This window comes from Epinephelus fuscoguttatus, linkage group LG5, assembly GCF_011397635.1.
Source record: "Epinephelus fuscoguttatus linkage group LG5, E.fuscoguttatus.final_Chr_v1".
Taxonomy (NCBI): domain Eukaryota; kingdom Metazoa; phylum Chordata; class Actinopteri; order Perciformes; family Serranidae; genus Epinephelus; species Epinephelus fuscoguttatus.
In genome coordinates this window covers 3,165,149-3,190,167 of record NC_064756.1, presented here as the reverse complement: position 1 = coordinate 3,190,167, position 25,019 = coordinate 3,165,149, and the positions used below count along the sequence as shown (strand labels likewise).

Genomic DNA, 25,019 nt, shown 5'->3' with positions numbered 1-25,019 from the left:
TATCACAGGGCTGACACATAGAGACAGACAACCATTCACACTCACATTCACACCTACAGACAAATTAGAGTCACCAATTAACCTGCATGTCTTTGGACTGTGGGAGGAAGCTGGAGCACCTGGAGGAAACCCACGCTGACACAGGGAGAACATGTCGGAGCACCTGGAGGAAACGCCACTCAGGCCGTCAGATTACTGTAGTGGAGTAAACAGGACAATATTTGCCTCTGACATGTCGAGGAGTAGAAGTCTAAAGTAAAGTGAAAGTCCATTAGTATACTTAGAAACTCTGATGTTCATCTCAGCTCTGTCTCTTTCTGTCTCGTCCTTGGTTTTACAGATTTGTTGTTTTCAAGTTCACTCTGTCAGACATGTTCCTCCGACACCTGTCAGGTGTGTCAGAGAGAGAACACTGTACTTCCTCTAATTATAAATGCGTGAACACAAATTTATTCTGTACAAACCACCGAATCTCACTGTCTCACTTCCACTTCCTGTTTTCATGATTGGCAGCAGAGTGAAGCATTCACAGCAGCTCAGTGCAGCAGCAGCAGCTCTCTGGTAAGTTTCTCTCATCTTTAATCCAACTCTGACTGAAAGTCACACAGTAAATCAAGACAAGACGAATTTAGACCAGTTAATCAGTTTTTAATAAACTGCTGTCAGGAAGGGAAAAGAATTTACTAGACTAGGAGAAATAGTGACTGTGTTTAATTCCCCATGAGAAATAATATTCATGTGTTGCCTAGTTTACCTTTTGTGCACAGATGACTTTTTAAATTGTTTATAATATCTTATTACAGGGTTTCCACCCTTACAACAGGGTTTTTTGTGCCTAAGTGACTCATTGCAAGAACATTTTTTGTATGTCCACTAAAGGTGTTTGTTTTTGCCACTGACAGGCTCATATTGTTATTCCAAGTATCTGAGAACATTATGGAAATGATCCCTACAGAGATAGAGCTTTTTGTTTAAGCAGAAACAATCCCAAAATGCCCATCACCAAACCCACCAGACTCCATTTAAATAAACAGTAATTTTGTAATCATAAAACACACTTTATTCAAAGTCAGCAGAAACAAAATAAAACCAACAAAGCTGTCTTGCTTTGTGTTTCCACTGTTTCAACAATCACCAGCTCTGGTTTGGTTGAAATGAACTTTTAATCCACCCAGTTAGATGTGACAACATGCTGCCTCTATACACACTAAAATTACTGTTTATTTAAATGGAGTCTGGTGGGTGATTCCTGGGCTGTTTCTGATTACACAAAAAGGATCTCACCCTTTAACAAAAAGGTCTATCTCTGTAGGGATCCTTTCAGACACTTAGATTAACACTCTGAGCTTGTCAGTGACAAAAACATATACTGTTAGTGGACGTACAGTGACAGTGTGAACATGTCCCAAGTGGTTACAATGCAGCCAGTTGTGCCTCTGCCGGCTGCAGCGCTCTTTCTCTGGACCTGTTTCAAAAATTGTTGTTGTTCCCATCAGTCACTTCAAGGGTGTTTTCACATATAGTCTTTTTTAAACAAACCGAACTCAGTCCTCCTAAAGTGCACCAAAAAGTGGACCAACAGAAAGGGACTCAGTTCTTTTTGTGTTCACATTGTCAGTTCATTGAAAAGAGGACTCAGTTCTTGCTCTGGTCAACTTCAGCTCTGATGGGACCTCAGTCCTCTTCCTGTTCACACTACATATATATATATATATGTACTGACATAGTTTTGTTTTTACTCTGACGTGGTGCTGCAGTATGGTTATGAAGCCGCTCACTCTCAGATGAACTTAAAACTGGTGGAAACCTGTTTGATGTGTTCTACAGTCCACATCTGGAGACGTGCAGAATCTTCTGTGGACCAAACTGCTCCTCGTCCTGCGTCCTTGCAAGCGTTACAGGCTGACGTGGTTTCGTCCGTTTTTTCAAGCGTCCCAGGTCAACAGTGTGTGATCTAGAGGGCTGAATACAACGGCAAAGAGCAAAGTGAACCTGGAGTGCTTTGTGTTTCTTTCTGAGTTCTCTCGGGGTGTTCACTTAAGTGCAAAAAATGCTGAGTCACCACTCTGAGTCTGTTTCAGTCTGCGCTGAAAAGGACCAAGTGTGAAAACACCCTTAGACACAAAAACATGTGAAAAGGTGTCCAGGCTGGAAAACACCAAAGTTAACTTTTAATCTGCATACAGTATAAAAAACTGCTCGACATACTTCTTAAATAAATACCACCGGAAAATACTTTTCATAGTCTCTTTGTCTAACTTTTAGTAAGTAAGTAGTAAGTATAATAAGTATAAGCACATTTTAGTTTACTGGTAATATGTCAAGTATTAAATGAAAATGTCACATTTTCCCAATCGCTAGTAAAAAAAAATATTGGAATTGTCCATTTCTGCAAACCACAGATATGTTATATTTGTACATTATTATGTAGTGAATATGTTGAAACTTTCAGCAGTGCTGTGGTTAATATGCAGTTAGGTTTAGGCACAAAAACCACTCGGTTATGATTAGGCAAAGGCAAAAAAAAAAACCAGCCTCTTTTTCTAGAACTATCCCTGCTGCAAAAAGACTGAAGGGCCACTAAAAAACACCCACAGGTGCCTAAAACGTTGCTGGAAAAGCAGCAATTGCTCGCTGGGCTTGCAGGGCTGATGTTGTTATTTGTCCTTCCTGTTCTCTGGTTGATTATTTATTGATAAATTGATCTCTGGTGTTTGATCAGTGCACTTCAGGTCGTCGATACGGACAAGATGTGGAGCTGTGTGTGGAGCTCGGCGCTGCCCCTGCTGGTCAGTCTGAGTCCTGCAGTTCTGTTCCTGCTGCAGCTTCCTGACTACACTGCCACACAGGAAGGACACTGGCAGGACTACAAATATGGCCACCATGGCTCAGAGCTGCACAACAGCAAACGTTTCTGCACCTGGAAATGTGTCCTGTTCACCCTGCAGTGGCCCGGAGCGTTCTGTCAGGTGAGCATCATCACCATCATCATCATCATCATCATCAAAACAGTTTCATACAATGTGCCGAAGCTGCTGTTAAACAGCGGAGGCATCCTAATTAGTTTTTCAGAGGCAAGAAAGGGGAGGTAGGAAAGAAAAGGATGCAGGAATGAAAAAAGGAAATGAGATGGTAGGGAAGGAAAGGAGAAAGCAGGAAAGAAATGAGAAGGTAGCGATGGAGAATAGGATGTAATGAAGGAAGTGAGGTTGTAGGGAAAGGGGGGTAAGGAAGTGAGTTATGAGGAGGCAGGGAAAAAAACAGGTGATAGTGAAGGCAATGAGGAGGAAATGAGGAGATAGGGAAGGAAGGGAGGAAGTAATGGAGGAAATGAGATGGTAAGGAAGGAAAGGAGGAAGCACAAAAGAAATGAGAGGGCAGCGATGGAAGTTAGGATGTAGAGAAGGAGTGGGGGAGGTAAGGAAGGGAGTTACGGGGTAGAGCAGGTGAGAAGGTTGTATTAAAGGACAGAAGATGATACAAAAGAAAAGATTAGGTAGTTAAAGGGAAGGAAGGAAGGAAGGAAGGACGCAAAAAAGAAAACAGGAGAAAGTGAAAGGAATGAGGAGGTAGGGAAGGAAGGGAGGAGATTAACGGAAGAAGTAAGGTGGTAAGGAAGGAAGAGAGAAGGTATAGAAGTACAAGTGAGAGGCTGTAAAGGAATGATGTTGTAGAGAAGGAAATGAGGAAATAGTGAAGGGAGTGAGCAGGAAATTAGGAGGTAGGTAAGGAAATGAAGAGGTAGTAAAGAAAAGGAGGAGCTAAGAAAGAAAAGATGATTATGAAAAAAAGAAGGAGGTAGAGGAGGAAATGAGTAAATAATAAAGGAAAGAAGGAAAGGAAAATAGGAGAGTGAAGGAAGTGAGAAGGAAATGAGGAATTATCAGAGGAAATGTGTTGGTAAGCAAGGAAATGAGGAGATAGTGAAGGAAAGATGAGGGTAAGGAGGGAAATGATGAGGTGGGGAAGAAAAAGAGGAAGTACAGAAGGACAAAAGGGAAGGTTGTGAAAGGAAAGAAGACAATAAGGAAGGAAAGGAAGAGAAGGAAATGAGGATGAAGTGAAGGAAGTAGGGAATGGAAGAGAAGATGCTGAAATGTGGTCCTTTAAATTCTGTTAACATGTCTCGTAACTGCAGAGGATGTCCAACATGGCTGCCGGGGGGCAGATAGTGTCGCACATACAGGTCTGTTAACATGCTGTCTGTCTGTCCCTCTGTCTGTCTGTCTGTCTGTTCCCCTACAGTCTTTGGACCAGGAGACTCTGTGCATGATTCCTCCGAGTGTAAACAACTGGACAATCCACGGTCTGTGGTAAATATGTCCCACACATCCATCAGCTATTTAGTTTGCTCCTCCCTTCAACCTCTCGCCCAAATATGGTCACTTCTGGCTCCAAAAAACCAAGATGGCAGCCAACAAAATGCCAAACTGGAGGATTCAAAACAGGAGTCCACGAACCAGTGGGTGACAACACGGTAGCTACATCCATTTTTGTTACAGTTTATGAGGACTGACTCGTTCTTGGAGCCAGCCTCAAGTGGACGTTAGAGGAACTGCAAATTTTTTCACTTTAGCTTTGGCTTCATTTTTCATCCCGTAGGTCACCGCTCAGTTATGACACTGTAAGTTCATGTAGAAGACATGCCCTAAACACGTCATGACTGCCTCACTTGTCATTTCTATCTGGCCATCAGCCTGTTCAGCTGTTTTAAAACATGACTGAGGATAAGAATTTAGAGTCTCAAAGTTACAGAGAAACTGACAGCTTTATTACACTGACTCGCTCCTCATCTGCAGGAGCGAACACACTGGGAACTGAAGTTGGCCTGAAGCAGTACTGATGAATGAGATGAACTCAACACAAGTCTCTCAGGCATTTTTTCCTCTATTAGCTGTTTTCCTGTGAAATCCTGACTTAAGTGTTGTGAGCCTTTCAAATCAAACAGTTTGTTCCTGCAGCAGCTGACCTCTGACCTCCCTGCTCATGACAGGAAACTCCCTTAAAGTTTTGTGTTGTTGTTATGGTTTCATAATGTCCTCCTGTGTTTGTGTCTGCAGGCCTTTTAAGGTGTTTCATTGCTGCAACTGCTGGCCGATGTTCCAGTCTGACGTCCAGGTGAGTCCCAGTCAGATCAACTCACCTGGTTACGTGAGACCAACGTCAGAGAATTGGTTCTGACTTGGTGATGGTCCCTGTCTTCCAGGAGCTGGAGGCGGAGCTGACTGAACACTGGCCGTCCTTACTGAAAACTAAACCCAGCTTCCACTTCTGGTACCGCACATCACCAAAATGCACATCCTCCTGCCAAAAATATTCACCACAGCAGCAAATGTGGATTGATACGCAGCCAAAAACAGTCCCCAGCAAATGCACTGTGTCCTCCTGTTTGTTCACTGGTTTTCTTTTTCAGTGTGATATTTTCTTCTGTGATAACAAACTTTGTATGTCAAACAGTTATACCAGCATTGATCTGTCAGTGTGTTTGTGTAACAGGAGAGAGGAGTGGGAGAAACATGGTGTGTGTGCAGCATGTGTTGAAGGAATGAACTCTCCCATGAGATACTTCCAAATCTGCCTCAAACTACGACAACAGTTTGATATCCACAAGTTAGTTGACACACAAAAACAATCCACGATTCATGCAGAAAGATGGTGACTGTGACAGTAAAGTTTTTGGTGTCCTCCCTGCAGGATGCTGGAGGACGCTGGTATCACTCCATCCTGTGAACGACCCTACAAGGTGACAGCACACACTTTCACAGTTCAAATCTGTATGATGTGACTTTGTTAATACAGGTTTAAACATAGATAGCACACCGAAAAAAGTGGAAAAAAAAGTCGACTATGACGTCAAAACAGTGAAAAAGAAGTCAAGTAGTATAGCATGTCGAAAAAAAGTCATCGTGTAATATGTTGAAAAAAGTCATGGTATAGCATGTCGTCCAAAATCATGAAAAAACGTCATAGTATAATATGTTGAAAAAACTTGATGACAAAGCCATAGTATAGCATGTTGAAAAAAAGTTGTAGAATTCCATGTAGAAAAAAAATATAGTACAGTATGTCGAAAAAAGTCATGGTATAGCATGCTGTCCAAAATCATTAAAAAACATCATAGTATAGTATGTCAAAAAAAGAGTGAAAAAAGTCATGGTATAGCATGCTGTCCAAAATCATTAAAAAACATCATAGTATAGTATGTCAAAAAAAGAGTGAAAAAAGTCATGGTATAGTCATGCTATACCATGACTTTTTTCACTTTTTACGACACATTGTACTATGACTTTTTTCATTTTGTTTAGACATACTATACTATAACTTTCTTTCGTGATTTTGGACGACATGCTATACTATGACTTTTTTTCGTGATTTGGACGACATGCTATACTATGACTTTTTTTCGTGATTTGGACGACATGTTATACTATGACTTTTTTTCGTGATTTTGGACAACACGCTATACTATGACTTTCTTTCGTGATTTTGGACGACACGCTATACTATGACTTTTTTTCGTGATTTTGGACGACATGCTATACTATAACTTTTTTTCGTGATTTGGATGACATGCTATACTATGACTTTTATTCGTGATTTTGGACGACATGCCATAAAATAACTTTTTTTTCGTGATTTTGGATGACATACTATACTATAACTTTCTTTCGTGATTTTGGACGACATGCTATACTATAACTTTTTTTCATGATTTTGGACGAGATGCTATACTATGACTTTCTTTCATTTTGTTTAGACACGCTATACTATGACTTTTTTTCGTGATGTTGGACAAGATGCTATACTATAACTTTCTTTCGTGATTTTGGACGACATGCCATACTATGACTTTTTTTCCCACTTTTTTCAACATGTTATACTATGACTTTTTTCAACATACTTTATTATGACTTTCATTCATGATTTTGGACGACATGCCATACTATGACTTTTTTTCCCACTTTTTTCAACATGTTATACTATGACTTTTTTCAACATACTTTATTATGACTTTCATTCATGATTTTGGACGACATACTATACTATGACTTTTTTTCGTGATTTGGACGACATGCTATACTATGACTTTTATTCGTGATTTTGGACGACATGCCATAAAATAACTTTTTTTTCGTGATTTTGGATGACATACTATACTATAACTTTCTTTCGTGATTTTGGACGACATGCTATACTATAACTTTCTTTCGTGATTTTGGATGACATGCTATACTATGACTTTCTTTCATTTTGTTTAGACACGCTATACTATGACTTTTTTTCGTGATGTTGGACAAGATGCTATACTATAACTTTCTTTCGTGATTTTGGACGACATGCCATACTATGACTTTTTTTCCCACTTTTTTCAACATGTTATACTATGACTTTTTTCAACATACTTTATTATGACTTTCATTCATGATTTTGGATGACATACTATACTATGACTTTTTTTCGTGATTTGGACGACATGCTATACTATGACTTTTTTTCGTAATTTTGGATGGCATGCTATACTATAACTTTTTTTCGTGATTTGGACGACATGCTATACTATAACTTTTTTTCGTGATTTTGGATGGCATGCTATACTATAACTTTTTTTCGTGATTTGGACGACATGCTATACTATGACTTTTTTTCGTGATTTGGACGACATACTATACTATGACTTTTTTTCGTGATTTGGACGACATGCTATACTATGACTTTTTTTCGTGATTTGGACGACATGCTATACTATGACTTTTTTTCGTGATTTGGACGACATGCTATACTATAACTTTTTTCGTGATTTGGACGACATGCTATACTATGACTTTTTTTCGTGATTTGGACGACATGCTATACTATAACTTTTTTTCGTGATTTGGACGACATGCTATACTATGACTTTTTTTCGTGATTTGGACGACATGCTATACTATAACTTTTTTTCGTGATTTGGACGACATGCTATACTATGACTTTTTTTCGTGATTTTGGATGGCATGCTATACTATAACTTTTTTTCGTGATTTGGACGACATGCTATACTATGACTTTTTTATGGATTTGGGCGACATGCTATACTATGACTTTTTTTTCGTGATTTGGACGACATGCTATACTATAACTTTTTTCGTGATTTGGACGACATGCTATACTATAACTTTTTTTCGTGATTTTGGATGGCATGCTATACTATAACTTTTTTTCGTGATTTGGACGACATGCTATACTATGACTTTTTTTCGTGATTTTGGAGGGCATGCTATACTATAACTTTTTTTCGTGATTTGGACGACATGCTATACTATAACTTTTTTTCGTGATTTTGGACGACACACTATACTATGACTTTCTTTCGTGATTTTGGATGACACGCTATACTATAACTTTTTTTCGTGATTTGGACGACATGTTATACTATGACTTTTTTTCGTGATTTTGGACGACATGCTATACTATGACTTTTTTTTTCATGATTTGGACGACATGCTATACTATGACTTTTTTTTCATGATTTTGGACGACATGCTATACTATAACTTTCTTTCGTGATTTTGGACGACATGCCATACTATGACTTTTTTTCCCACTTTTTTCAACATGTTATACTATGACTTTTTTCAACATACTTTATTATGACTTTCATTCATGATTTTGGACGACATACTATACTATGACTTTTTTTCGTGATTTGGACGACATGCTATACTATGACTTTTTTTCGTGATTTTGGATGGCATGCTATACTATAACTTTTTTTCGTGATTTGGACGACATGCTATACTATAACTTTTTTTCGTGATTTTGGATGGCATGCTATACTATAACTTTTTTCGTGATTTGGACGACATGCTATACTATGACTTTTTTTCGTGATTTGGACGACATGCCATACTATGACTTTTTTTCGTGATTTGGACGACATGCTATACTATAACTTTTTTTCGTGATTTTGGATGGCATGCTATACTATAACTTTTTTTCGTGATTTGGACGACATGCTATACTATGACTTTTTTTCGTGATTTTGGATGGCATGCTATACTATAACTTTTTTTCGTGATTTGGACGACATGCTATACTATAACTTTTTTTCGTGATTTTGGACGACACGCTATACTATGACTTTCTTTCGTGATTTTGGACGACACGCTATACTATGACTTTCTTTCGTGATTTTGGATGACACGCTATACTATAACTTTTTTTCGTGATTTGGACGACATGTTATACTATGACTTTTTTTTCGTGATTTTGGACGACATGCTATACTATAACTTTTATTTGTGATTTTGGACGACATGCCATAAAATAACTTTTTTTTCGTGATTTTGGATGACATACTATACTATAACTTTCTTTCGTGATTTTGGATGACATGCTATACTATAACTTTTTTTCGTGATTTTGGACGACATGCTATACTATGACTTTCTTTCATGATTTTGGACGACATGCTATACTATGACTTTTTTTTTTCATGATTTGGACGACATGCTATACTATGACTTTTTTTTCATGATTTTGGACGACATGCTATACTATGACTTTTTTTCATGATTTGGACGACATGCTATACTATGACTTTTTTTTTCATGATTTTGGACGACATGCTATACTATGACTTTTTTTTTCATGATTTTGGACGACATGCTATACTATGACTTTTTTTTCATGATTTTGGACGACATGCTATACTATGACTTTTTTTCATGATTTGGACGACATGCTATACTATAATTTTTTTTCGTGATTTTGGACTACATGCTATACTATAACTTTTTTTTCGTGATTTTGGACGACGTGCTATACTATGACTTCATTTCATGATTTTGGACCACATGCTATACTATAACTTTTTTTCGTGATTTTGGACCAAATGCTATACTATGACTTTCTTTCATGATTTTGGACGACATGCTATACTGTAACTTTTTTTCGTGATTTTGGACGACATGCTATACTATAACTTTTTTTCGTGATTTTGGACAACATGCCATACTATAACTTTTTTTTCGTAAATTTGGACGACATGCTATACTATGACTTTCTTTCATGATTTTGGACGACATACTATACTATGACGTTTTCTCATGATTTTGGACAACATGCCACATAATACTATACTATATACTATGGCACACTCATAGTATAGTATGTCGAAAAAAGTGAAAAAAGTCATAGTACAGTATGTTGAAAAAAGTGAAAAAAAAAGTCATAGTATAGCATGTCGAAAAAAGTGAAAAAAAGTCATAGTATAGTATGTCGATAAAAGTGAAAAAAGTCACAGTATAGCATGTCGAAAAAAGTGAAAGAAAGTCATAGTATAGCATGTCGATAAAAGTGAAAAAAAGTCATAGTATAGCATGTCGAAAAAAGTGAAAAAAGTCATAGTATAATATGTCGAAAAAAGTGAAAAAAAGTCATAGTATGTTGAAAAAAGTCATAGTACAGCATGTCGAAAAAAGTGAAAAAAAGTCACAGTATAGCATGTCGAAAAAAGTGAAAAAAAAGTCATAGTATAATATGTCGAAAAAAGTGAAAAAAAAGTCATAGTATAGCATGTCGAAAAAAGTGAAAAAAAGTCATACTATGTCGAAAAAAGTGAAAAAAGTCATAGTATAATATGTCGAAAAAAAGTCGTAGTATAGCATGTCGAAAAAAGCAAAAAAAAGTCATAGTATAATATGTCAAAAAAAGCAAAAAAAGTCATAGTATAGCATGTCGAAAAAAGTGAAAAAAGTCATAGTATAATATGTCAAAAAAAGCAAAAAAAGTCATAGTATAGCATGTCGAAAAAAGTGAAAAAAAAGTCATAGTATAGCATGTTGAAAAAAGTGAAAGAAAAGTCATAGTATAGCATGTCGAAAAAAGTGAAAAAAAAGTCATAGTATAGCATGTCGAAAAAAGTGAAAGAAAAGTCATAGTATAATATGTCGAAAAAAGTGAAAAAAAAGTCATAGTATAGTATGTCGAAAAAAGTCATAGTACAGCATGTCGAAAAAAGTGAAAAAAAGTCATAGTATAATATGTCGAAAAAAGTGAAAAAAAGTCATAGCATAGTATGTCGAAAAAAAATGAAAAAAAAGTCAGTATAGCATGTTGAAAAATGTGAAAAAAAGTCATAGTATAGTATGTCGATAAAATTGAAAAAAGTCATAGTATAGCATGTCGAAAAAAGTGAAAAAAAGTCATAGTATAGCATGTTGAAAAAAGTGAAAGAAAGTCATAGTATAGCATGTCGATAAAAGTGAAAAAAAGTCATAGTATAGCATGTCGAAAAAAGTGAAAAAAGTCATAGTATAGTATGTCGAAAAAAGTCATAGTACAGCATGTCGAAAAAAGTGAAAAAAGTCACAGTATAGCATGTCGAAAAAAGTGAAAAAAAAGTCATAGTATAATATGTCGAAAAAAGTGAAAAAAAGTCATAGTATAGCATGTCGAAAAAAGTGAAAAAAAGTCATAGTATAGCATGTCGAAAAAAGTGAAAAAAGTCATAGTATAGCATGTCGAAAAAAGTGAAAAAAAGTCATAGTATAATATGTCCAAAAAAAAGCGAAAAAAAGTCATAGTATAGCATGTCGAAAAAAGTGAAAAAAAGTCATAGTATAATATGTCAAAAAAAAGCGAAAAAAGTCATGGTATAGCATGTCGATAAAAGTGAAAAAAAGTCATAGTATAGCATGTCGAACAAAGTGAAAAAAGTCATAGTATAATATGTCGAAAAAAGAGAAAAAAAGTCATAGTATAGCATGTCGAACAAAGTGAAAAAAGTCATAGTATAATATGTCGAAAAAAGAGAAAAAAAGTCACAGTATAGCATGTCGAAAAAAGTGAAAAAAAAAAGTCATAGTATAATATGTCGAAAAAAAGTCATAGTATAACATGTCAAAAAAAGCAAAAAAGTCATAGCATAGCATGTCGAAAAAAGTGAAAAAAAGTCATAGTATAGCATGTCGAAAAAAGTGAAAGAAAAGTCACAGTATAGCATGTCGAAAAAAGTGAAAAAAAGTCATAGTATAGTATGTCGATAAAAGTGAAAAAAAGTCATAGCATAGCATGTCGAAAAAAATGAAAAGTCATAGTATAGTATGTCGATAAAAGTGAAAAAAAGTCATAGTATAGCATGTCGAAAAAAATGAAAAAAGTCATAGTATAGCATGTCGAAAAAAGTGAAAAAAGTCATAGTATAATATGTCGAAAAAAGTGAAAAAAAGTCATAGTATAATGTCAAAAAAAGCGAAAAAAAGTCATAGTATAGCATGTCGAAAAAAGTGAAAAAAGTCATAGTATAGTATGTCGATAAAAGTGAAAAAAGTCACAGTATAGCATGTCGAAAAAAGTGAAAAAAAGTCATAGCATAGTATGTCGAAAAAAAATGAAAAAAAAGTCAGTATAGCATGTTGAAAAATGTGAAAAAAAGTCATAGTATAGTATGTCGATAAAATTGAAAAAAGTCATAGTATAGCATGTCGAAAAAAATGAAAAAAAAGTCATAGTATAGTATGTCGATAAAAGTGAAAAAAAGTCATGGCATAGCATGTCGAAAAAAATGAAAAAAGTCATAGTATAGTATATCGATAAAAGTGAAAAAAAGTCATAGTATAGCATGTCGAAAAAAGTGAAAAAGAGTCATAGCATAGTATGTCGAAAAAAAAGAAAAAAAAGTCAGTATAGCATGTTGAAAAATGTGGAAAAAAAAGTCAAAGTCATAGTATGTCGATAAAATTGAAAAAAGTCATAGTATAGCATGTCGAAAAAAATGAAAAAAAAAGTCATAGTATAGTATTTTGAAAAAAGTGAAAATAGCAAAGTACAGAATGCGAAAAAAAAGTCATAGAGTATTTTATAAAAAGGAAAAAAATCTGTATGTAGCATAATCTAACTTTATTACATATTTATGTTACACAATGTTTCGGTTTGATGTTTCATTCCATGAAAATGTACTTCCTGTGTTTGTGTAGGTTGCAGAGGTTCATCAGGTCCTGGCTCCTCATCTGGGAGACAAACACGAGATCCAGTGTGTTACAGATGACCAGGTCAGATCTTCCAGTCCGCCGGATTTTTAGTTTTACAGCAGCTATAATCAAATCATTGATAGAAAAATAATCGACTGTAATTTTCATGATATTAAATATTTATTGTCAAGTTAGTTTTTATTAACAAAACAGCAAGTCATAACAAAAGTTATCTTAGGACATTTTTCATGTAGAGCAGGTCCAGACCATACTCACGTATTAATTAATAGAGACAACAATTCAAACTGATTCACACCAAGAGAGAGCACTCCACTGTGTTGACAGGCAGACACCTGGAGCAGAAACACAACTCTATAGTGGGCGGACGTCTGCCAGGCCAGGTTGAGACAGAGGGAGTGACATACATGCACAGCAACAACAATATTAACTTTAACAACTGTAATAATAATAGAGATATGACTCATAATAGTTATAGCAGTGAATATAACAAAATACTCTTCATAGTATCCATAATAACAGCAGTAATAATAATGGAAGTATGACTAATAACAACAATAGCAGTGGGCATCCAGTAGGACCTCAGTAGCAGGTGCCACCATGATCCACAGGAACCTGCAAGGCCAGAAAGCAAAAAAGCTCCAGGGAAGAAGCCACGTTAGAAACATACAATAATGAGATGTGAATGTGTGCAAATAGAGAGAGAAGGAGCTCAGTGTTTGACAAGAAGTCCCCCCGCACATGAGGCCTGTATCGGCCTAACTAGGGGCTGGTCCAAGACAAGCCTGAGCCAGCCCTGACTATAAGCTTTATCAAAATGTGGAGAGACAGTGTTTGCCTCCTGGACTGAAACAAAAAGATGGTTCCATAGAAGAGGAGCTTGAAAGCTGAAGGCTCTGGCTCCTGCTCTACTTTTGGAAATCTTGGAAAAACAAGTCACCATGCATTTTCAAGGTACAGTGTTCTGGTGGGATAACAGAGTACCATGAGCTCTCTAAATGCTGAGACGCATCAAGGCTGATGGTCAGCTGCAAAGACTGCAGCCAATGGCTTTGCATCTCTGTGGTTGTTTTAAGAGTCTGTGTTGTTTGTTTTGCATTCCTTGTTGTTGTTTTGTGTCTCTTTCTGGTTGTTTTTGCATCTCTGTGGTTGTTTTGTGTGTCTCTGTAGTCATTTTGTTTCTCTCCATGGTCAATATATACTGTATATCTCTGTGGTCATGGTGCACCTTTTTATAGATGTTTTGATTTATGTGTGGTCTGTCTGTGTCTCTGTGGTCGTTTTGCATCTGTTTGTGGTCACTGAACACCACACTCTGACCATCAGATGGTTGCATTTAAGACTTAAGGTTGGAGAATCATAAATAACTGAAGCACAGTGAACGAGCAGAGCAGCCAGAAGCGTTGGCGTTTGAAACGACTTCAGAGGCCACGAGTCTGCTGTGAATGAAAACAGCAGAACAATCAGTGCAAACATTAAAATGTTATCCCCGTCATGTATGATGGATTAACGCTTGTGTATTAGTGGTTGCTCCCTCTGAAACAATTTGACATTCAAGCCAGGAGCAGAGCAGCCAGATTGATGCTGTTCTTAGGTTTTTTGGTGCAAACTTAATAAGCTAATCAGCAGTAATACAGAGTCCAGATGAGGCTGATGGGAATGTCATTAGTTCTGCAGGTATTTCGTCATAAACCAAAGTACTGGACACATTAAAATGTTGACCTGATACTGCTATTTGAAAAGGGGGCAATGAATGTATCACAATCCATCCAATAGTAGTTAGCGCAGCTAATAAAAACAGTTAACTGGATACTTCCAGTCATGGACGCAGTCAGTGAATGGTGACAGGACACGTTTCCTGAAGCTGCTCAGTGTATCTTTAGATTTACACATTAAGACTTTAAATTTACTGATCAGCCTAATTTAACCTTAAATGTGGAGCTGCTTTCCTGTCTGATCACATGCTGACATACAAACGACACATGAGACAGAGCAAAGAGCCTGTGAGCTTTAGGAGCAGATGTAAGCATGCAACATCTCCAGAAAAAAGCTCTTTATCCCACACACTCTCCTCTCCAGGGGTTTCACTAAAACTATGTCTTTATCAGCCTAACAGGATCTGACAAGTTGAAACTTTACCAAACCACTACAGATCATAAATCTTGTTGCTTAACACTGATCCAACTGATAACGCCTCCATTCATCTGTTGGGACTCCACCGAACAGCCCTGAGTCTGCCTTCAGTAACAAATGTTATTATGGCAAATAAAAGCACATCCAGACATGATGATGATGTCCATGTTGGTTGTTAAAGAGGCAACAGATAGCATGTTTTCCTAAATATATCATGATGAAAATAATGTGGGTTGCACAGGGTAGTGGCCACAGTAAAATCAGACTATCAGTGTTTACATAGGTTACTTAGTGGCTTTGCAATCTTTGCAATAAGCTTCAGCCACCGGGGGCGAAATTTCGAGGAAAAAATCTGCTTTACAGCAGGAAACGCGTCGTGTATAGCGAAACTGGTTGGTCAGCCAATCAGGGACTGGAGCTGGTCCTTATGAGGAGTTGGGCATGAGATAGTTGAGTCACGAGCACAATGGCAGACGGACAAAGTTTGAAGACAAGTGAAAAACGGCCTAGCAAAAGAAAAGGAGCTCCTCTGTGTGAGGAGGCAAAGAAGAGCAAAAAGGAGAGTGATAAAAGAAGAGGAAAAACAAGAGTAAACCTCAGTCAGGCGTTCAAGAGATGGAGGGAGCTCCGTGACCAAAGAGGCTTCAAAACCCATGTCCAGCTAGCTTTCTTTCTAATGGATCAGTAAGTAACACGGCTAAATGTTAGCTAGACCAGCGAGGACTGGACTGTACTGGCTGCTAGTTCATTCCTAGCTGGCCAGCATCGCAAATCGCCGCAACCAGGGAGCGGGTAGCGAGTGTTGGTCGGCTGACATCCTGGTTGCCATTCTACGGCAGCCCTCGGACAGTGATACCCCCCTCCCTTCCTTCTGTTCTCTTCTCACGGAGGCAGCTATCCACGGACATCGCCCAGCTAAGTTACGCCCAGCTAAGTGAACACTGGACTTTGTTTCCCATTCAATTTGAGCTCCAACCGGCCGCATGGTTTCCATACGGTAGCGTTTATTCTAGAATGGGGACTGTTTACATGTGCATATTGGTATAATTCCACTGTGTCTACTGTTGTTTGTACTGGTACTGTACATATTGGTATCATTTACTGTGAGCTGTTTGTACTGGTACTGTACATATTGGTATCATTTACTGTGAGCTGTTTGTACTGGTACTGTACATATTGGTATCATTTACTGGTACTGTGCATTCTGCTATAATTATTTGCATTACTATTTGTTTTTTCTTCAGATAAATCTGATAATTGTTGCTCGGTCTCTTTACTCATTTATTTAGTAGAGTGTCCACACACCTTCTCATTCTACATATACATAGAGGTATACTGGTGGCTTTACAGCCTACATTTTATTCATTATCTCTGATCCCCATGACCACTGACGCTAGGTGGCGCCAAGCTAAAAAAAAAAAACTAATCCTATCTGTTGCCTCTTTAAGTTCGTCCAAGGCTCTCTTAAGTTTGTCATGGCACACACACTAAAACCCTCAGTGGTATCTTCCAGTGAACTATTTGTGTTCTGGCTGAAACCGCCAAAACCAGAGTCCAGGAACTCACCCTCCTCATATTCTCCAGAAACTGAATCCATATGTGTGATATGACTCTGTGAGCTTTCCTCTTAAATCACCGCCAGGCCAAAGTTTCTGCTCGTGAGGAAGAAACCTTTGTTTTATTCCAGTTTTATTTGAATCATGTCATTGTTTTGTCGTTATTTCAAATGGTCGTTTTGCATCGGTTTGTTGTTTTGTGTGTCTTTGTGGACATTTTGCTTCTCAAGCCCTGTTTCCACCAAGCAGTTCAGTTCAGTTCATATTTTCTCTGTCCACAGTAAAAGTTGTGGATGGTCCCAACAGAAGCGTTCCTTAGCGTCCCCATGTTTGGTCCCCCCTCAGGTTGGGGTAATTCACACACAAATGGAAGCTTTCTCATAGGCTTAGAATGATTTCTCTATATATACACAAGCAGGCATACACAGTCTGCTGGAGGCTGCCCTCTTGCATCGCCATATTTGAATACAGTGGCTGAAAGGGATATACGTGCTTCGCCTTTCACGTTTACCTAGGACTTTCCGTCACTGGAGACAGAGAAGGTGAAGATCAATCTGGGGCGCTTCTGTGTGAACCTCCTTTGTACTTTTATGATTCTATCGCACTTTAAATGGAGGAGCACACACACGTTTTGCCCCGTAAGAGGGAAACCACGCCACCAAATAAAAGAAAAAGATCAAATAAGCAAGGACGGGACAAAACGTGAGTGAATATCGGTGTCGCTTATTCCAGGTGGAAAGAAGTCGTGAAGGAGAAGGGTTTCACAAGGGATGCGGAGGTCGCCTGCTTTCTGCTAGACAGGTAATTCAATCTGATATTTTAAAATCATTTTCATGTTTGCAACTACTTTCCCCTCTCGTCTAAGTTCAAGTGACGGCTACGTTTACGTGCTAACGCTATCCTAGCCTTGGCTAACGTTATCCATAGCTACAGCTAAATGGTTAGCCTAGCCTACAGCCTAATCTGTTGATTCCTCTCACACTGCTGCGAAGGCTGCCGCCCTCTCCTCCTCCTCTTCCCTCTGGGTAGCCGAGACACACCTCTTTGCCTGGCCGTTCCTGCACCGCCTCTACCCCCTCACCCTTCCTCTCCCTCTTCATCATCTCCCTGTGTCCTGTGGAAGAACACTCTGGAGACGCATATATTATAATCGTACCAACCTGTATTTGCCACACTGTGCCGTGACTATCACATAAAATGTGTTATTTTAGCATTACTGTGCTAATGTTTGCTCGTGTTACCAAAACAGTTAGAAATAAAACACTCCTAACATATATCTCACAGATAACCTGTATCTCATTGGTAAGCTATAACATATCGTAACATGGTTTAGATTCCTAAATAAATATTCACCTCGTTGCTAGATACTCCTGAAAAACTTGAAAAACTCTGCTGTCTGCGCAAGGCTTTTTGTCCTACGAGGCCACCGTCACTTACCCAACGGGAGGGGTGAGCGAGTGAGCGCTGCAATCTAGAATTTGACCGCTGATGTCACTGTTACTCACCATTTTTACACACTGAGGCTTTAAGGTGGAACGTTAACTTGTAATGTTACTCAGTGCATGAGTTGATGACGTGAATCCATCAGCGCACCTTAAGTTTCACTGTGACAACTTTGACCATCACTTCAGTTTTTATTGTGTCTCTTGGATGACACAGACTTTTAATAATGAGTGGATCTTGGAGAGTTGCAGTTGTTTTGCGCCTCTTTATTATTTCAGATCATTTTAGATGTGTAGACAAAACCTAAAGCCCACAGAGAACACTGTGTGGAGGCACACCAGTTGAGTATTCATGAGTCCATGCGTTAAATGTCTTTTTATTGTCCTCAGATATTCTCAGTGAATCTGAAGACGGTCCATTTCTCCCATTTTCTGAGGAATACTGCTCCTCAGAGAAGAAGTCATGTTTTCCATTACAAAGATCTCTGTGACTGTGTCCACCCACTGTTTGAGGCTTGCAGGCTCAGATATGTTTTTCTCCAAAATATTAGATTTTTTTTGACATGTCCAAAAAAGTGATTGGGAGTGATTGTCATCCCTGTGTCCGTACTGTCTGCAGCGCTGCTGTTGTGTTTGCTCTTCATGTGGAGTGTGACAAAGACGCACATCAAGTTTTTCCAGTGAAATTCTCTCCATCTCTTGGAGCTTGTACATGAGTGCTGTGTTTTCCAAGTTGAAAGCCAATTTAACTTTAATATATTCAGTAGTTTTCCCTCTCTCCCTCTGCAGGCCCTCCTATCATCTGAACATGATTCATTCACTGCCCCGTTTATGAGCTTCAGTCAGAATATTTCTGCGTACACTGACTGTAGTCGTCCTCTCATAGTAATCTCTCTGTTTAATCTCTTAAATATCTGCACAGATCTGCAGATTCCTTCTGTTCGTCTCCAAACGCTCTGAATTCATCCCCTGAGTCAGTGTGTGTCCAGCTGTCATGTCCTTGTCCCACCACTGTCTCAATCTGACCTCAGTGATTCCCAGAGTGAAGCTGGCGTTTGATATTTATTCCTGTTCCATGTTCCTTCAGCTTATACTCATTCACAGTTTGGAGCCAGATACTCTTTTTGTGGTCGATTGTGTGTCTTTGTAGTCGGTCTCTCTTTGTGGTCATTTTGCGTCTCTTTGTAGTCGGTCTCTCTTTGTGGTCGTCCTGTGCATGTTTTTGGTTGTTTTACGTCTCTTTGTCGTCGGTCTCTCTTTGTTGTTGTTTGCATCTCTTTGTAGTCGGTCTCTCTTTGTTGTTGTTGTGTTTCTTTGTTGGTTTGTGTCTTTGTGGACATTTTGCATCTGAGTTTGTTTTTGGTTTTTTTGCATCTCTTTGTAGTCGGTCTCTGTGGTTATTTTGAATCTTTTTGTTGTTTGCATCTCTTTGTGGTCATTTTGTGTCTCTTTGTAATCGGTCTCTCTTTGTGGTTGTTTTGCGTCTCTTTGTAGTCAGTCTCTTTGTGGTTGTTTTGGGTTTATTTGCAGGCATTGATTGTCTCTTTTGGTTGTTTTGTGTCTCTGAGGTTGTTTTGAGTCTCTTTGTGGTTGTTGTTGTGTGTTGTGTTGGGTTTCTGTGTAGGTGTTAATCATTTCTTTGTAGTTGTTTTGAATCCCTTTGTGGTCGTTCTGAGTGATTTGTGGTGTCTGATCTTTTTGCGTCACTGTGTGGTTGTTTTACATGTTTTTATACAGCTGTTTTGTGTCTCTGAGGCTGTTTCTTGTCTCTTTGTGGTTATCTTTGTGTGTTGTTGTGAATCTCTTGTTGTCACTGTTTTGTGTTTCTTTCTGGTGGTTCTGTATCACTCTGGTGTTTTTTATTTTCATATCTGTCATCCTGTCATGAAACACAGTTTGAGTTAACTGAACTTGAGTTACAGCCAGATCACTTTACCTGAGGAAGGCTTTTAGAAGTAACTCTTTAATTCTGTGGTTGTTGCTTATTCCTGTCTCTGTGCACTGGAAAACACTTCATACTCCTTGCATAAAAACAACTACACAAATAAAATCATTTTATCTCATTTATAACTTGATGTAAGTAAAGTGTCGCAGCCTCTGACCATGTGCTCCTAGTTTAAATATATTTGTACCATGACCACAGTTCAGATATGAACTCACAGATCGCTGGTGAGTAAAGATGTCTCACTCTGGACCAAAGTGTTGGACAGGTGGACAGACACTGTGTGGACACTTCTGGTAGCGGTACAAAAGTTCACCTGAGTGAAAAGCAGAGTTACAGATTTTAGAATGGACTCAACCAGACATGAAAATCACACTGAGCTGCAGTAAGTGACCCGTGCAGCACCAGCAGCAGTTACACAAGCAGTAATATTAAACACGTGGGATCTTTCCTACCTGCTGTGTTTCGTATCTGCTCCTTCAGCTGGACGTCTTTTCACTCTCCCCTCTCCTCCTCCTCCCTCAGGACCGCGAGGTGTGGTTTCAGGTGAAGATCCCTCTGTCTCGCAACCTGACCGTTGGCTGTGATCACCAAGGCGACGCTGAAAGGGACCCAGCGTTGGGGTCTGGCTCAGGACGGAACCGCTCCCACGGCCACCCCTGCCCTTCTCGGGTCCCTTTCTACTACTTCCCCATCGACCACCAGCAGCCGCAGCGGCCCTGCGGCTAACAGCCACAGCAGCTCACTGTTTATCCTCTTCAATGATTGTGTGTGGGATTAATAGCAGTTAATAACAGATGTGAATACAGAATGTCAGACTTTAGAGTTTGTATCTGACACCTCTGAGGAATCAAACGTGTAACTGAACAGATCAACAAATAAAGAATTAACATGTGAACAATATTTCAGAATCTTTTTCTTTACCTCCGAGTCATGAAACACATTTTACACTCTGTGCTTCAAATGCTTCATATCCCTAAAATCTGCACAACCTAAGTTGAACGGTTATGTGCGTCTCTAAACCGTGATAACTGATAGAAGTATTTAAATTAAGTCATTTAAAAACTGGGCATGTTTTTCATCAGATTTTTACAAAATAAAACAAAAGATAAAAAGATCCAAAGATTTTTAACTCTAGAAATATAAAGCCAATATTTCTTAACACTTTATATTTATTACCTCTATTTATTTACTTTCCAATATAATTTCCCTTCCTGTAAACAAAATAATTTTTTTTGTATTAATTTACGTATTTATTTCCTTTTCATTTCCCCCAATTCACTTCCCCAAACGTAGCAACTAATGTGTAGAAATACCAATCTGTCACAATTTATCAACCAAGTAATGCAAGTATTTATTTCTAATATTTTTGAATATTTAATATTTATCTATCGCATATTTCAAATTTTATTTTTTTAAAAAATGTTTATTTTTTTATTTTTAATTATTCATCTTTTACAATGTAATTATTTCTGCATTATTTTATTTCTTCGCAGTTTTCTCCCTATTCACTGCCCCACATATTTTTTGTTTCTCTATCATTTTTTAATAAATTAATTTAAAAATAAAGCATTTGAAAATAATAAAAAATTATTACAAAATAAAAAAAAATGATAATTTAAAAAAGCTTTATGAAAAATAAATTAAAAAAAGTAAAAATTAAATAGCAAAGTAAATTAATTCATTAATACAAAGGTTAATAAAAATATATCAATTTAAGTCGCATGTATCAGTTAATTAATGGCAACACATATTGGCCTGTTAATTTATCAAGTCATTTATTCATGTATTCATTGTGGCAGTGTCTGTCCTCCATAAAGAACTGTTAACACTCGTCACCAGTCGACATGCTGCAAAAACACACGTGGAGACAAACAGATCAACTGATTCACAGTTTATTGACATGTTACATTTTTTACCCTCATCCACCAAGAAAAAAACAAAAATTACTGACAAAACATTGAGAAAACACTAAAAATGGATTGAGACCACTAATAAGAATAACTAACAGATCATTAAAAAACAAAACCACCACAGGAGAGACGGAGAGAGAAGAGAGGCTGCTAATGATGGTGTTGGAAAAAAGTCAGATTCACAGAGGGAGAGAAACGTGTTGGTCAGACTGGTTTAATGTCAGAACTCCTCCTGAATGTGTGTGTGTGTGTGTGTGTGTGTGTTTGAGAGAGAGTCCAATTCGTCCGCCTTCGTCTGTGTGTGTGACAGTACAGCCAACAGTATCCTCATGACAGTGTGTGTGTTGTGTTCGTGTGTCTCTCCCTCCCTCTCTCAGTGCTCCAGGCGTCCCAGGAACCTCAGGTTGAGGATCTTCAGCTGGTCGTCCAGCTCCATGCGGACGATGCCGTCATCTCCGTCGATGCTCAGCAGGATCCCCGTCGCCTCGCGGTCCTCTCCCAGGATCACCTTCACCTGTGGGAAAAATAAACGTTAACAGCTTTGTGGAGACAGTTGATATTCCATGATTACAGTTAACATCAGCTGCACAGTTCGACATCTACATTTAAATTGTGGTTTTAGAAACATAATTACTCCTAAAAGACGACAAGTTACATTTTAAAAATGTGTTTTAGCTTCCATCAGCTGACCAGAAGTACGTGGACGCCCTGCCTAATACTAATACTACTACTAATAATAATAAAGATGTGAGACACACGTGTTCATGAGCTGTGCTAATGCAGGGCGACGTGGTGACGATGGCAGTGACTGTCACAGTTACCTTGTTGTTCTTGGTGGGAGTGACGGGCTCCAGGTGGTCGCTGCTGATACTGACCACCTTCTCCGACTCCTGCATGAACACTGAACACATCCCTCCCTGCAGACACACAGAGGACAAACTCTTTAACATGAAACCTGAACACACAGACGATCACAGTGACCTTTGACCAAATCTAATCAGTTCATTGTTGAGTCCCAGGGGACATTTGTGCCAAATTTGAGGAAATTCCTGTGTGGCGTTCCTAAAGGCCCTGACACACCAAGCCGATGGTCGGCCATCGACCAAAGTTGGGCCGTCGGTGAGCGTCTGTCGTCCTAGTTTTTGAGGTGTGTCCCGCACATCGGCTTTTCGGCCGTTTGAGCATGTTCAATCAGCGGCGGAGCTTGTCGGTGAGAGAGATCACTCTGATTGGCTGTTGAGGTTTTATTTTCTCGCCCCTGTAGTGAGTACGGTTGGGAATGATTAACCAATACGACCGGATATCCGGTTTGACAAACAAGATGTACGGCAGCCTCCTCAATCAATACGAATCAGCCATGAATCCTTAGATGAATCGATTGTAGAGTCATGGATTCGGTTGACTGGCTTTAACAGTTTGCATCTCGAAAACAACATGAGAGCCAACGGCATGCTCCGTAGCAGGCATTACTGACAACGATAATGGATGTAAACATCAGCGCCAGCTTGACCGGTGGAGCTGAGGAACAGAAGCTAATGCTGGTTGGATAAACCAGGGAGCAGCCAAGCCGCAGCAGAAACTAAAGGCGAATCCTGCCAGTTGTGGGTTGAATGCGGGGTCACAGACACAGACAGAAATACATATTCCTGTCAAATACGGCGGCGCATGACAATGGCCTCCCGGGCGGCGACCGACAAGCCCGACTCCAGGTCCAAGAAGTCTTTGTCGGTGTCATGACTGCCGAGAAATACCAGCCGAGGCCTGGCAGCACTCAGGTATGTGACGTGTCAGAGGAGAAATGAGCCGTTCACATTTCCACAAACCTCAGCGCACTTCAGGGACTGTTCTTTACTTGTCAGGGGAGGAGGGTGGCTGGTTGATTTTGATTTTATTTATTTATTTTATTTTGATCCCCCCTATGTTAATCACTTATTCATGCTGTTTTTGAAGTATGAATAAGTCAATAAGTAATTTATTCCACTGAAATATCATTGATGTATTATAGAAAAGTGATTTATCTTTTCATAAATGACAAACACAGAGTGTAGCAAACACAGAGAAATAGTCTGACATGCTGTGAGTGATAAGCTGCTAGTCATCACAGTCCATGATATCAACTAATAACAGGAGACGTCAGATTCTGCCCCTACATTGCATGTTATTATTTTATTCTGCTTTATGTTTATATTGTACAGTGTTATGAGAAGCTTTATTCCAGACTCAAGTCCATATAAGATACATACAAAAACACAGACTGAACAAGTACTGTAGGTTTAAAACACTTAAATTTTACTTAAAGTTAACTTCACTTAAAGTTTAAAACTTCTTCTCATGTTTATATTGATCCCATCCAACAAAATGATGTTCATTCAGCAAGACTTTTTTGTTCCATGTCTAAAAATAAATACATTTGACATTTTGCTGTTATTTGTCTTTTTATTTTATTATTTTATATTTTTATTTTATTTTTGCCAGTGCCATACAGCAACAGTGCTTGGGGATGTGATCCTTTACAAATTTGAAAATACTGTAAGAATGTCACTTTTATAGAATTGGCTTCTTTATTTTATAATGTAGGATTAATGTCTACATCAACAAATGTTAACCATAGAATCGTATCGAATCGTTCTGTATTAAAAATATATCGTTTTTGAATCATATCGTAACCCGTTTATCTAGATACGTATCAAATCGTCTATCACAGAGAGATTCCCAACCCTAGCAGCGAGTGAATCTGCCTGTGTGAAACCGGGGCTAACCGGTGCTTCCTCCTCAGGCTCCACTTCACTCAGCTGCCCCACAGACCCGCTGCTTCTTCACACTTTAACCTGAATAACAAACCGGAGCTAGCTGGGAGCGGCTAGCGGAGCGTTAGCCGCAGCATGACCGGAGGGAAGCACAGCCAGTTAGCCTCCGCTAGTCTCTGAGCTAGCCCCGGCTCTCCGTTTGGATCCAACCGGAGCACCGAGCCCTGGTTTGTTATTCAGGTTAAAGTGGGAAGAAGCAGTGGGTTTATCGGGCAGCTGAGTGAAGTGGAGCCTGCGGAGGAAACACCGGGACCG

The 25,019-nt window shown here is 38.7% G+C and overlaps 2 protein-coding genes across 3 annotated transcripts in view; one reads left to right on the top strand and one right to left on the bottom strand.

Annotated features, from left to right (window-relative positions):
• The first annotated feature begins 502 nt into the window (after positions 1-502).
• Positions 503-20,962, top strand: rnaset2l (ribonuclease T2, like). 2 transcript variants are annotated; one of them, XM_049575810.1, is made up of 10 exons: positions 503-561; positions 2,723-2,969; positions 4,246-4,313; positions 5,061-5,118; positions 5,207-5,274; positions 5,497-5,610; positions 5,695-5,743; positions 12,960-13,034; positions 17,393-17,461; positions 20,570-20,962. In XM_049575810.1, the coding sequence occupies exons 1-10, from the start codon at positions 503-505 to the stop codon at positions 20,771-20,773; spliced, it is 1,011 nt and encodes a 336-aa protein (XP_049431767.1). In that variant the 3' UTR covers positions 20,774-20,962. The 2 variants fall into 2 exon arrangements, with proteins under 2 accessions (XP_049431767.1, XP_049431768.1); XM_049575811.1 differs by lacking the exon at positions 17,393-17,461 and having other exon boundaries at positions 20,570-20,961.
• A 961-nt stretch (positions 20,963-21,923) lies between these two features.
• Positions 21,924-25,019, bottom strand: part of supt5h (SPT5 homolog, DSIF elongation factor subunit) — a 41,998-nt gene continuing 38,902 nt past the window's right edge. Inside the window, exons 30-31 of the mRNA XM_049575822.1 lie at positions 22,779-22,874; positions 21,924-22,471 (exon numbers count right to left, since the gene is read on the bottom strand). Coding sequence (XP_049431779.1) covers positions 22,331-22,471; positions 22,779-22,874 — 237 coding nt within the window. The 3' untranslated portion in view covers positions 21,924-22,330. The remainder of the gene's footprint in view (positions 22,472-22,778; positions 22,875-25,019) is intronic.

What these genes read in the sequence shown, in the direction of transcription:
- rnaset2l (XM_049575810.1), top strand. Translation starts at nt 503, where the DNA reads ATGATTGGCAGCAGAGTGAAGCATTCACAGCAGCTCAGTGCAGCAGCA. An exon ending in TGGACAATCCACGGTCTGTG is followed by an intron (nt 4,314 to 5,060) that starts GTAAATATGTCC and finishes TTGTGTCTGCAG; the next exon opens with GCCTTTTAAGGTGTTTCATT. An exon ending in GCCTGCTTTCTGCTAGACAG is followed by an intron (nt 17,462 to 20,569) that starts GTAATTCAATCT and finishes CTCCTCCCTCAG; the next exon opens with GACCGCGAGGTGTGGTTTCA.